This window comes from Semicossyphus pulcher, unplaced genomic scaffold (genome assembly GCF_022749685.1).
Source record: "Semicossyphus pulcher isolate SPU_LCO1_2020_fin unplaced genomic scaffold, fSemPul1.0.p SCAF_18, whole genome shotgun sequence".
NCBI classification, from domain to species: Eukaryota; Metazoa; Chordata; class Actinopteri; order Labriformes; family Labridae; genus Semicossyphus; species Semicossyphus pulcher.
The window spans coordinates 20,809,002-20,822,137 of NW_027211691.1; the positions used below are offsets into that span (position 1 = coordinate 20,809,002).

General features: G+C 39.7%; 2 protein-coding genes across 12 annotated transcripts in view; one reads left to right on the plus strand and one right to left on the minus strand.

Annotated features, from left to right (window-relative positions):
- Nucleotides 1–704: 704 nt before the first annotated feature.
- On the minus strand, nt 705–8,219 carry acbd5a (acyl-CoA binding domain containing 5a). 4 transcript variants are annotated; one of them, XM_069667674.1, is made up of 14 exons: nt 8,138–8,219; nt 7,798–7,924; nt 7,264–7,384; nt 6,568–6,640; nt 6,328–6,445; nt 6,202–6,234; nt 5,647–5,868; nt 5,383–5,553; nt 4,678–4,772; nt 4,359–4,587; nt 4,012–4,214; nt 3,704–3,763; nt 2,136–2,245; nt 705–2,056 (listed from the first exon to the last, which is right to left on the minus strand). In XM_069667674.1, the coding sequence occupies exons 2-14, from the start codon at nt 7,892–7,894 to the stop codon at nt 2,044–2,046; spliced, it is 1,545 nt and encodes a 514-aa protein (XP_069523775.1). In that variant the 5' UTR covers nt 7,895–7,924; nt 8,138–8,219; the 3' UTR covers nt 705–2,043. The 4 variants fall into 4 exon arrangements, with proteins under 4 accessions (XP_069523775.1, XP_069523774.1, XP_069523776.1 ...); XM_069667673.1 differs by having other exon boundaries at nt 5,383–5,556; XM_069667675.1 differs by lacking the exon at nt 6,202–6,234 and having other exon boundaries at nt 5,383–5,556.
- Nucleotides 8,220–9,445: 1,226 nt separating this feature from the next.
- abi1a (abl-interactor 1a) overlaps nt 9,446–13,136 on the plus strand; it is a 62,817-nt gene continuing 59,126 nt past the window's right edge. For 6 of the 8 annotated variants that reach the window (XM_069667285.1, XM_069667286.1, XM_069667288.1 and 3 more), the window contains exon 1: nt 9,453–9,630. In XM_069667285.1, the coding sequence (XP_069523386.1) occupies nt 9,514–9,630 (117 nt within the window). In that variant the 5' untranslated portion in view covers nt 9,453–9,513. Of the gene's footprint in view, nt 9,631–13,136 lie in introns of all 8 variants that reach the window. The other 2 variants (XM_069667283.1, XM_069667284.1) reach the window with 1 other exon arrangement.

The following is a 13,136-nucleotide window of genomic DNA, read 5'->3' on the forward strand; positions in this document are numbered from 1 at the left end:
AAACATCAACCAATTTAAAACAATGTGTGTTTTTTCAGGGGTTATATGCAAGACTATTTCTAAGCTACGTGGCTAGCTGTTTCTCTGTTTCTCTTAGAGCTGCGTTAAGCTAACTAACAGTTCGTTAGCTGTAGCACATATTAACTGTAGGCTACAGACATGAAATTGATGTTATTGATCCTCCTAACTACCAAAAAAGGCGCTAATAGCGAGTGAATATTTCACCTCATTCTGGAAACAGTACAAGAGATGAAAATCACCAATAGTAGAGGAATTTTGAGAGCTGTGAATATTGGAAATGAGAATTAGTAGTTTCCGTGAGAGCTAGCATACAGGCGTTTTTGCAAAGCTTCAGTGGGTGTTAAAACTTGAATCTCTTGCATGACTTTTGATTTGTAATCTCTTATGACATATTTTCAGTCTTATACTGCACAGCATTTTTTTTTTTACTTTGACCTCCTTGTGACTTACAAAATATTTTTTTTTTAATTGACAAACAAGTTATCCAGGCACAACTGAAACCAAGCACCTTCACTACACCTCTCTGTAGACATATTTCCAAAAATGTTGAACAACTTGTTTGAAAACCTCAACCTCTCATGGCTGTTCTACCAACGAAGAGAGACTTACTGGTAACTCTACATTTCCCAAGATGTCAAACAATGTATTGTAGTGTAAAAATCTGGACAAAGTAGTATGCTTTATGAAAATTTTATTTGAGGCTTAGATAATCACATGCAAACACCACTCTACCACAGGCAGAGAGGGTGAGAAAGCCTTAGTACATTTCAGTAGAAAGTTAAACTTATTATTTTTATTAAAACATAATGGCTCTGGCATGATTAGTGCTATCGCAGATGCAAACCTTTGTAAATATGATATAGTATTCTATATTAATAATTAATGGGAATGCAATTAAAATACTGCATTTTAATCTGAACTGTACATCTATAGTTACAATTTGTATAGATATCACTGCTTTGCAAACAAGTCATGATTACTCACACAAAAAAACAATATTCTTACAAACTTATTACATCACACATTAAAATTATGCAATATAGAAAAACAACAGCGTAAACAACACAGACAATGATGGGAGTTATGCATTATTGATCACATAGCTGAGTGGAGAATCAGATGGAGACTCACCACCTCATGGCTCACTACATAGTATGATTAATGTTAATTTGGTCCAGCACTGGAACAGTTAATGCTACAGTATTTGAATGTACAAAATCATAATGCCACTACAGTATGAATGTACCTTATGATGTTGAGGCACTTCTTCTATCTGGAAAATAAAAAGTGGAGACTTGGACCACTTCGACATAAAGCACAGACAGATATGCAGAAGGACAGGTGATGAGAACCTGATCTAACCTATACACAACATTTAGCGGTCACTTTAAACATAAACCTCATTTGAACAGCTGTAATCTGGCCAGCTACGCCTTCATCAAACTGTTGCTAAAAGCAATAAATATTAACTTATTCTCTGAATTTAAAAGAATCGCACCACATCAATATATTACATTCAATCCTCCCTTCTAAACTACAGTTATTACAACGTTTTATTATAGCAGCATCACCTGGGCAACTAATGACAGTGAATTGTGAACATGTATAACCACATTAAGCTCAAAAACAGCACGTTACGGGGCCCTTTTCTGTGCAACAAAGCCTTAGTTATGGGAATAATTGAGAAGCTACTGTAGTCGTTTTCTAAACTCGCTGACAACATCCCAACTGCAAATTCCTCCTCCTACACAAACCGTTTCCTACAGAGAAAAAGATTTCCAGTACAGTGGTGTAATCACAGGCTGTGTGCCTTTTACATTCATGTTTCTATTTGATTCCACATCCACAGTACAACACACTCGAGAGATATCCTCCTCTCGCTCATTACTCTAGACGCCTTCTTCATAGTGCAAAAGCAAATTACTGGGCTGTGGGTCGAAGCAGGGGGGAGTTACAGCCATTAGCAACCCAACCAAAGACATTTAGAGGACTCTTCTTTATTATCTTCGCCCATGAGCAGGTTCAGTTGATTCGTCTGTGGAAGAATTAGAAACACAAGTAATTAAAGTGGATATTGCATTTTCAAATAGTTCTCTAAGTTTGTAAAAATGTACCTTCTCCTCCTCTGCAGGTATAGGCGAATAAGCCACTGAACCACAAATGGCCAAACGATAGCAAAGGCCAAACTGGTTGGAGAAATGTCGAAAGGCCACCAGGATGGTTTCTAGGAAATTGGGAAAGTAAAGACATTCATACAATCAGGATTTTCTAAAATGAAACTGGCTCATTACAGTTGTCATGTCTATTTAAATCAGTGCAGTTCCTTCCTACAGTGATTAAAGCTACAGAAGGAACATTATTTCATAAGAATTTAGTTAAAATAACACATTTTGAATTTAGTTTGTTTAAAAAATCGTCCGGTTTGAATTAAACAACCAATCAGGGCTAGCTTCCCACCTAACTAGCCAATCACAGCGACTCTGTACAAACTGGCGTCATCCAGTTTCTACGTGACTCATGTCAGCAGCGCACACGCAGAAGTTGTGCCAGTCAGGAGCTATGGCAACTTGCGGTAAATTTCCTGTATCTCCTTTGCCGACAACGGCATATACTGCTAAAGAAGCAAAAAGAAGGAGGACCTTGGAGGAGAAAAAAGCTACAAAAGCCCCTTTCCCACAGGTCAAAAACTCCGCCAACACACGGCTTTTTGGCTAAGTGGGAAAGGCTACATCGGCATTCAGACCCGGGTCAAATGACTCTGCAGTAGACCCGGGTAATTATCACCTCTTCTCCGATCGGCAATGATGGGAACACAAAACCTGTGTCAACACGTTAATCTCCGCCCCCTTTCTGGCGCGATGCTATGTTCCGTCAGTAACTTCGGTGACTTCTTGTCATCTCAGCTACAAATTAAATTCTTTGTCTGAGCAGCGCTCGAACATCGTTCCATATTTGTCACCGCCTAGTTTGATACACAGACTGAATGAGTCATAGATACAAAAAAGACCTAACCACCATAACATCTTTACTGTTTACTAACCCTGTTTCAGGCGTGTTTGTGACGTCAGACAGTGACGCAGCAGAAAAGGGAGTACACTCCACCAGCCATGAGAAAAGAGACAATCGGCATTTATTAGCGGGTCTTCCTCGGTCTGAAAAACCTGCGTCAACACACTTATTTGGGTGGTAAAGGGGGAATAGAGAGCCCCAAATAAAAAGAGGGATCAGACGAGTGTAAGGGGCTGAAAGGCGAAGCCATGCAGAGGTTGCCATGTTCCTTCTTGAACATGGTAAAGGTAGCTCTTACAGTAACAGCTAATGGTAGCACTAAGCTCCAACACCTAGAGGTAAAAAGGTGGTCCACACCAAGAATCATAACTGTAAAGATAACTTCAGTAGTATTTGAATAAAGTGTACTTTTTGGAATAAACAGCATCTCTCTCTCTCTCTCCGTGCCTCGGTGCTGCAGAGAGACGCACCGCACACCAGTTGCAAACTGCACGTGCATGTTTGGTGTAGCGGAGTAACACAGAGAGGCAATATTTTCACATTGGAGTGTTCATGTTGCTTGCTGCCACTTTAAGCTTTTTGAATTAAGCTAAACCACGATTTGGGTGCATGAAAAAAGGTAGATATTTTATTTAAGTGTTAAAAGAAAAGTAAACATATTTCAGCAGTTTACCTGTCTCTTCTTATTCACTGGGGGAGGTGCGTAAGTTGGGGACAGAGACATTGATCGAGCCTGCAGAGAGTCAGATATTAAAAACAGAAAAGTAAATAAACTTTTGTTAGAGGATAAAAAAAACCCATCACCCTGAGTATTAGCTACGACCTGTCCTCACAGTGATGTTTACAGTGCCAAAGTACAAACCTCTTATCTTCTCTACTTACAGAGCCTCATATACACACTGTCTAACCATTGTGTTAACTTTTAGTCTGTAGGCTGTTATGACCTTCACATTTTCATTATGTATATTAAACTGGTCTGACCTGGCTGGCAGTCAGAGCCTCCAGGGTGTGCAGCCTCTCCAGAACGCTCTGCATGTCCTCCTGCAGTCGAGCCAACGCCACGACTATCTGCTCATTCAGGCTCCCCACAGGTGTCCCCGCTCCTCCCCTACGGCCCCCGTCCCCGTCGTCACCACTGTACATGGGCACCAGAGAGCCAGAGCCGAGGCCTGGAGACCTGGAGCCTAAAAACATCGAATTCTGTTTATAAATATGACACATTTGCAAATCAAAGAACATGTTTAATAAAATAGATCCGTTCTTTACTAAGCTATAAATCCAGATCACAAAGACCTTGGAGTCCAAACGCCCTGTGAGGACAACCTTACCCCTTCCTCTTCTGACCAAAGAGCTGTCTAGCATGCCTGCGTTCAGCCTCTGTCTCTGTGAAACTGTTCCACCGTCGTCTCCATCTTCTCCTCCACACCTGATGACCTGCGGGGGACCGTGAACATCCTCTTCCTGGAGATCCTGCGTCCCCTCTGGCTCCTCTAGAGAAGGCAGGACGTGGTTCTCGTCTTCATCGAGCTCGTCCAAAGAGCGGTTATGCTCCGAGTTCTGCAGAAGATGCACGTTAATATGAAATCAATAGAGAACAAAGGGCTACAATCAAGTCAAGTAAACAAGCGGTTTTATGTTGTGTCTTGCCTCTTCTTGGCCGAACTGGTCCACAGAGTCACAGTAGACCTCGCTGTCGGAGTCACTGGCCAGGTGACCGGGGCTGGACACATCTACACTGGGATCTGGGATCAGAACAAAAAGTACAGCGATGCATTGTAATGAGGAGGAAACTGCACTGCAATAAACAAATTAAAGGAGCAATTCACCCTGGAAAAATCCACTGTGAGTCAAAGCTGGTGTTCTCTGTAATCGATAGAAGCAATAAAATTTGAAATTGGCGCCATAGCTGTGGAGAAAGTTGTACAAACAGCTTGTGGTTTCGCCCATTCTATATTCCTACAACACCCAGCGTGCATTGCCTCTGAAAGGAACGGGCCAGCGAGAGACGCTGGAGCGTTTTACGTAGTCTGGTGGAGGTTTTCCAGGGCCCATTGGAGAAGCGGATAGCGTCCTCCAAAGACACATTTTTTTCTACCATAATGGCATTCGCTCCCTATGATACCACAATAAAACTAAGGTTGAACTGGCCCTTTAATTTGGGGGCTTTGTTCTAACAGCCCCATATATAAAGTCTGTGAAAAACTCCTCCAGAAGCAGCTTAAGTGTGAAGATTCGGTGTCTGCCGAGTTGCCACAGCTCTTGGAATGCAGCTTAGCAGATTATCTGATTACAAACACTAGCACCCGCTTTTGCTTTGGGCTGTAAAATAACATGACAAACAGCATTTCTTACCTGCGTGGTGACCGTTGAGTACAAGTTCACCCTCCTGGGAATCCTCAGTGTTCAGGGTGGTCCTGGAGTGATTCCCGTTGGTCAGATGGGTTCCCCCGTTAGCCACCTTACCATTCGTCAGAGGCGCTTTGTGTCTCCTGGGTGCTCCCTTCTTCTTTGGCTGCAACGCTGCTGCTAAAATAAAATCATAGCAAAGAAAATCATGTCAACTAAACGTCTTTTACTTTGACTTTTTCAATATTTTAATGCCTTACTTTTCCTTACCTTTTCTGACTTCCCTTATTACTTCTTCTTCTTCTTCTTCATCTTCTTCTTCTTCATCATCCTCCTCCTCCTCCTCTTGTGCCTCATCCTCTGACCTTTCCCTAACTTCCTTTGACTTGAGCCTGGCAGGACGGGTCTGCAGGGTGCCGTTCATTTCCATGGTTCTGATGATGCTCTTTGTGACGCTCTTTGATGGCATTGAATTCATCATCGTACCAAACCCTGCAAACAAGAAAGACTTCATTTCAAAAAACCCACAAAGACATTGCTTGTGTGAGAGGAAAGGTAAATAACACTTTCTCTACCTGATAACTATATCACAAGGAACCTGTTTACATGAGAGTGAGACAAAGACTCATTGTCAGCTTTTTTCTAGTTAAAGTTTGTCGCTATCATAATTAATTTTCTGATAGCAAAACAAACCTTATATGTGCTAAGCTTTATCAGCATTTGTGATATGACTGCTAATAAGCACTAAAAGCATCTAAGCTACAACACTAGACAAAACTAAACTACAATCACAAGAACCAAATATTTACACAGTGATGTACTTGCCTTCCAGTTGCCTAGCAAACATTGTCAAACGGGCTGAGCGTCAGACAGGAGGCAAATCATAAAAAAGGTTAAGCTATGACATCAAAATCAAAGTCGGAAGAGTTACATGCGGTGAATAAAACCCACCTGCGCTCAGGTCTGATATCTGCGAGATCTTTTTCTTCTCCTCGATGAGCTCATAGAACGGGCCGAGGACACGCAGGAGCTCCTCCACCTCATCTGTCATGGGCATTCCCTCCAGGATCTACGCATTAACAATAGTGATGTTAAGCTAAATTACATTAATGTTTGTCCTCAATGCTTCTATCAGAATCTAATAAACCTGTTTATCTTCTTTATGAGTAACCTTGTTAGAAAAAAACATACCAGCTTCATTTCATCAACGTAGGCCTTCATTGCTTCCTCTTTTGACATTTCTCCAAGAGAGTTCCATGCATCCCTGAATAACAGCATCAAACAAAAACAGCACTTTTATAACACCATATCAAAAATCAAAGTCTATGTTTGAAGATGGCTTTTGACCACATACATGCCAATTTTCAACTGTGTCAACAAACCATTTTATTTAAGGTCAACGTAATCTTTGGAAGCTGTGGGTCAGCTAGTTTAGGAAACTAGAGTGCTTCCTAAACTACTTCTTTCATAATTGCTGGATTGTTTTCTTTGTGTGGGACTGTTGAAGAAGCTGTCCAGCTTAGTGGGTAAGAGGTTACATTCCAAGTAGAGTCCAGAGATCAACTAACACAACGTAAGACCCAACAGACAGAGCAGCAGTACGTCCTATCAGTAAAACGCAGGGGAGAGTTTTACTCTGTCTGGTTTTGCACAATAAGGTCAAAGTAGGCAAAAAGCAACATGTTGTGCAATGTGTACAGTCATGGTTTAAAGCAGGAATAAATCTCATGATTTGCTTGAATGACATGAGCTAGTCAGCTCACCCTTAAGGGAACATTATTCTTCATTTAATTTAATTTAGAAAGGACACTTCTTTGCCAGATTTTGTATGCACTTGGGCTTAAGTAAAAACATATTGAGTGGCTGTAAATTTAATCTTATTGTTACCATTTTGCTTTGCCGACTGCATCCCAGAATCCAGGTCGTGGTATGTTGCACACTCCCACAGTGGCTTGTTTGTAGTAACTGTAGAACTTGAGCATCATGTCATTAGAAGGCTGAAAGGGACCTGCAAGGAATAAATACATTTTTAAAAATAACTTTTGTACAATAAATGTGCAAAACAACTTTTTTTTCAGCTTTACGTATCTGTGAAGGCTCTGAGACAAGACAAACTTTCGTAAATAACAGTTGTGGAATTGTGTATTAAGTTGGAGACTGCTAACAGACAGGCAGGTCTGTGTACACTGCAGGTAAAGTGGATTAAGCCTTTTAAATCGCACAAGATCCAGGGCTGACCAAGCTGTTCCGCTGCACCTGTCTGACACAGTTCTGTGTGAACCCTGTAGTGAATCTGTTAAACCGGCCTGAATGACAGGCTGCACCGGTGTCTCCACTCACCATCCGGGGGTAAACTGTGAACCCTGTAGTGAATCTGTTAAACCGGCCTGAATGACAGGCTGCACCGGTGTCTCCACTCACCATCCGGGGGTAAACTCTTGATCACTTTGACGGCGGCATCAAACCTCAGCTGGATCAAACGCCTCTCTTCATCCACCGACACACTCTGCACCTCCATTGTGTCAAACTGAGACAGTCCACACAAAACCTGCAGACGAACAGTAAACAAACACAACAATGCAATATGACACACGCCAAGTTACTGTATCTACAGTATGTTATGACCACCAGTAGGAGGAGGTTGAGTCGGTTTTGTATCTAGGACACACTATCTAATATGCGACACATGTCTACATTAACCGATATTTGTGTTATATATAAGCTATTCGCGACGGAAGAGGTCAAAAACGACGTTACTTACCGTTAAAGACAACGGCTTATCTGCTAGTCAGAAAGCGACCTGTCTTTAGCCCTCGACCAGACGCCATGAACAATATGATAAGCTAGGCAGAACTGTACTATGGGAATTGTAGTTTTCTAGCGGATACTTAAATTTCCTACAAGTTCCACAATCCTCCGCGTCCGCTAAAACGCTTTAGTGGAAATGTAGTTTCAACACACAAAAGCGGTTTTGCTAGAGAAATTAAAATACGAAGTGAGTGAACAAAAAAAAGTCAAAAGGTAAAATATAAAAATAAATATTATAATATGTCGATTTCGAAGCGGATTCACAACATGAAACCCCTATAGATACAGTCCAGAGTAAAAACTACAGGTACCATCATGCTCTTGTCAGGATCCAGTCAGGATTTTTTTCTTCTGTTGGAATGGTGATAGGCACAACGGGAAGAAAAGAAAGAGCTCTCACTCTGTCTTCATTTACGAGTCATATTTACTCTGCATGAGATACATTGCACATGTTCGGCATAACTGATCTGATACAAAAAGAAAACTTCCATATGTAGGCATTGTTTAACCATTGTAAAGACAATGGTGTAAATAGATATGAATGCTAACTAAAACTACAACTATTACTAAAAATATTTTGCAAATTGTAGGTCAGTGGTTCTATATCTCTATTAACTTACACATTAACTTATAGCCTAATATTTGGTCCAATGGTCTCCCATTTGCTAGGAGTTTTGATATTAGATAAGTTATTACAAAAAGTTTATGAAACCCATCTAAAGAGGCCTGACATTATGACATAGTGTAACTTATCGATGGAATTATAGTGAAAATCCCCCCAAAATAAAAATGAATTGCCATAGTTATTCTTCACAAAGAACATTCAAATGTGGATAGTTACTACAACTATTCTAAACTTAATTTATTAATTTGAGTTCATACATTTATTTATTTATTAATACTTATTTAATTAAGTATTTAATTGTTAAATACTATTCATTTTAATGAATTATAACAATGTATAACAAAAGCTAGAAAATAATAATTATTACAAGAATATAAACCTTGATTCGGTATGGGTTTGCTAACATAACGTAATCAAGTCATGTTACTATGGCAATGTTTTACTGGGTTAGCGATTATACCAACTTCTTGAGATAACTGACAACTTTACTTACGGAGCAAACACAGGCCCTCCCTTTTAGCTATGAGTGACCACTCCTCCCCAGTACAAACGATCTTTGGTTGGAGGTTACGCCAAAGCGAGGGCAGGAATCCCACAATAGCAGGCAGAGGATTTTTTTTTTTCGAGGCAGAGCTAGGCTGGTGGCTGTTTCAATCAAAGGGAAGGCAGAGAGGGAAGGGAGGCTCTGCGGGGTGAGATGTAAGATGGCAGAGCTACAAATGTTGTTAGAGGAAGAGATTCCGGCCGGCAAAAGAGCGCTCGTGGAGAGTTACCAAAACCTCACCAGAGTAGCAGACTACTGCGAGAACAATTATGTCCAGGTAAGTGAGTTAGCTTCCGCGCTACATTCAAGCTCCTTTTGTCGCCAAAAGCTCGGGATTTGAATGGTTGTTGGGACAGGAAATGTGGATAAAGAAACTGCTTGGGTCGGTTATGAAATAAACCTTTCCTCCCAAAAGCTTTGTATTACCACTTTGATGCTTTTACTTACTATGGGACATTTGCGTTAGGTATCTTATTATACTATTTATGAACATTTATTCCGTTTACACTGAGGGTGTGTCTACTTTTTTCTTTTTATTACACTGGGTCAAAACTGCTTCCCACTCTCACTGCTGATAAGCAGGCCTGTGTGTTTTACAGCAGCTTCCTGAACAAGTTTTAGCAGCCAGAAATGATTTGATATAATTTACACAGCAAAGTTACTGCAGTTTGTTCGCTTTAATGGATGCTGACACTGCTTTAAACACATAGCTATATGAGTGGGGAAATAAACGTCACGCTAAAACCATAACATTAATATTAAAGTAACATGGCTGTCCATTACATTCTATAAGGTCATTAAACGCACCATTTAATACCGCAAAAACAGTTTAAGTCCCCATTGGGATACTACAGCAATATTACATTATAGGAGGTATACATTACGGGCTTGTAAGCACTCAGTGCAAGTGCTATAATGTCAATGCATGGCTTTTATTGTTGCTGCACAATTTTCTTAGCCTTTATACATTTATTATGCAACATTAAAGCCTAATATATGCATGGAAATGTGCAGAAGGCAGCTTGTTTTGGCTACGTTAAGGCTTAAGGGGGAGTCAGGATTATTTAAGGTAATTCATCTGCAGGCGTGCAGCTGAGACACTGAAAGGAATGTAAAGCGATTGTTAGTTGGTCAATAAAGGTTGGAGGTATTGATTTTTCTCTCCCTGAACTTATTCATGGGAAAAGGGCTTGGTTTAATCTCCACAGACCTCACTAGTGCCCTTTCCTCTTCATAAAGTAGCTATTTTTTGTGTTGAATGTTATGAAAGCTACTTTATTAAGCAGTGTTTCGGAGTAGATATGTTTCAGTTGTCTCCTTTTAATATGGTGTCACAATGACCACAGATAGCTTTGTCTTTTTAATTTTAGTGCAATGATAAATGCGGTAAGCCACATCTTAAAAAAGAAAGAGCTTCCTTTTAGAAGAAATTGAGTGACAGACAAACAGCAGCAGCGGTGGTGAGAAAATATTCTCAGCAGGAAAGACTACCCAGCATATCAGCTACAGACAGAGGGTGTGTCCGTTCCAGCTGTACTCCCCGAGGACTCCCTGTAATTTTGTTTTCTTCCTCGTCCTCGGATGATTTGGCTTCGCGAGGCTCGGCTCTGAAGCTTCGTGCCACTTGTAGCGAAAACAACAGGACAGGAAGGTTGTCATCTTTGCCCCATATACGCCTTTAGTTCAGTTACAGTGAGATAACACACTGTGGACCTGAGTGTGGGAAGTTCCTTGTTTTGTTTTTTATATATGAAAGAAGAAACTATGTATCTTAACTTATAAAAGGGGGAAATGGGAACACATCTTTTTATTTAGACAGGGGCCAGTAGCCCTCATTATGCTGAAATTTCGTGTCCTTTAATGTGAGCACTTCCCTTGTGAAGATATCCCTGATCTGTTGCTCACTGTTAACCCTACATAATGACATAAGTGCGTCTTTTCCAGTACTGAGTTGGCGTTATCTGTCTGGTCAGATTTGAGGTTTTTCTGGAAGATGTGCAGACGTTCTCTTTCAAATAAGATTAAAGAATAGAAGAGCATGTTCATGTTACTCACAGTAAGGCTGGGTTCTGATCAATACCGTGATACAAGATTTTAATTTCAAAATAATGCTCTTATTTTGAAGGCTAATGCTGACATGAAGTTGCCAATAGTTGCCCATGTTTAGTACTGTTAGTTGCACTAATTAATTATTAATTGATAAATTTAAAAGATTTACTCTTTTATAGGGCTGGTTGTTGAATCTTATACCAACCATAATTTGTTTTTAGCAAAGAGCTGCAAAAACACTCTGGTCTGATTTTGAGTTTTGACTTGTTAACTTACTTTTTTATTCTGAAACTTCCTGATTTTAGTAACGAAAGAGCCGTCTTTGTACACATGCATTAAGGAAAACAACCTGTACCATGTTTCCTTGTCAACAACATTTAACTAAAGAGAACTGCAAAGAGGAAAGCCTGAAGGTATCACAGATCAGTTAGTTTGCAGTTGCAAAATGTGATTATTTTGACAGATATTACAATTGAAATCAATAATATTTTGATCAATTGTTCAGCTCAAGTTTTATAACAACACTCTGCTGAATTTTAAAGGCAAATATAGATACCATTTTCATGCCCATATCTTTATTTCAGACACGTAGGTCCATGTCAGCACAAAACACAACACATACATATTGTCCAAAGCGTCCCACACTAAGTGCATTTGAACTCAATGAAGTAAATACATAAAAAGTGACATAAATAATGACAAAAAAAGTGTATCAAGTAGATTTTGCTCCCCTTAAGAAATACGATACTAGCATCAGGTATTCAGATGTTTTACAAAGAAGTCAGTTTATCATCTTCAAACCTGAAAATCGAAACCTAAAAAGGCTAGAAGTCTGCTATTGTTAAATAAAGAAGTCTCCAAAGATGACATCACAACAAAATATTAATGAGATGTAGAATATGAAAAAAATCATCCAGCTGCTGTGAGCATGGACGATGTTGACAAACCAGTAAACCGAGTTTTTGATGTTATAAATTTGTTCTCACGTTAGTTTAAACATCAATTTAAAAAATAAAAACGTGTTTAATGATCACAAAGTTTCAACACTGCTTGTATTTTCTTCAGGTGAACGTTTGATTAGATGGAAGCCACTCCCATATTTGTTTACATTTTACACACCAATAGAATCTGAAGCTCAGTGATGGCAGGTGTTATTCAAAATTCAATTGCAATATGTTGACAAAATACAAAGAAATACAATGAAAAATGTAATTTTAATCCTTTTAGATCACATCCCCGGTAATATTGTGCATCTATTTGACAATATAGCCAAAAAAAAATACAGAAAATCAATTTCTTCGTATTCTAATATCAAAATCCGATCATTTTTTCTTCCGGTAAAACTAAATTTCACGTGTGCTTACGTAAGTTAGCACCAAACAATTTCAACCAATCAATCTGCAACATTTAGCCGCAGAGCACCAAGAACGCTCGGTCAGTTAGCTAGCTACTGCGCTGTGGAGAACGTCTGTCTACGCCCACTTCTCAACGATCAAATCAAATCCCTCTATTGATATGTCCCGCCTGCACGTCCTGCTTCACTCGGAAATACGTCACGATACGGAAGCTAGATACTCTCGAAATGCCGTTTCAGCTCGACTTTAAACTATACATAGAGAAATCGACATCCCTATATTTCCATTTGATTTAAAGTTATCGTACAAAAGAGGAAACCTGCATTAAAGCTTAAAAGTTAACGATTAAAAACAGTGATAAGAAATCACAGCTTTTTCC

Excerpts from the sequence above, each read along its gene's own strand:
- acbd5a (XM_069667673.1), bottom strand. The coding sequence starts at position 7,894 with ATGGAGGTGCAGAGTGTGTCGGTGGATGAAGAGAGGCGTTTGATCCAG. Across the intron at positions 5,869-6,201 it reads GTTTGCTAGGCAACTGGAAG|GGTTTGGTACGATGATGAAT; the intron begins GCAAGTACATCA and ends TCTTGTTTGCAG. Across the intron at positions 5,557-5,646 it reads AATAAGGGAAGTCAGAAAAG|CAGCAGCGTTGCAGCCAAAG; the intron begins GTAAGGAAAAGT and ends ATTTTATTTTAG.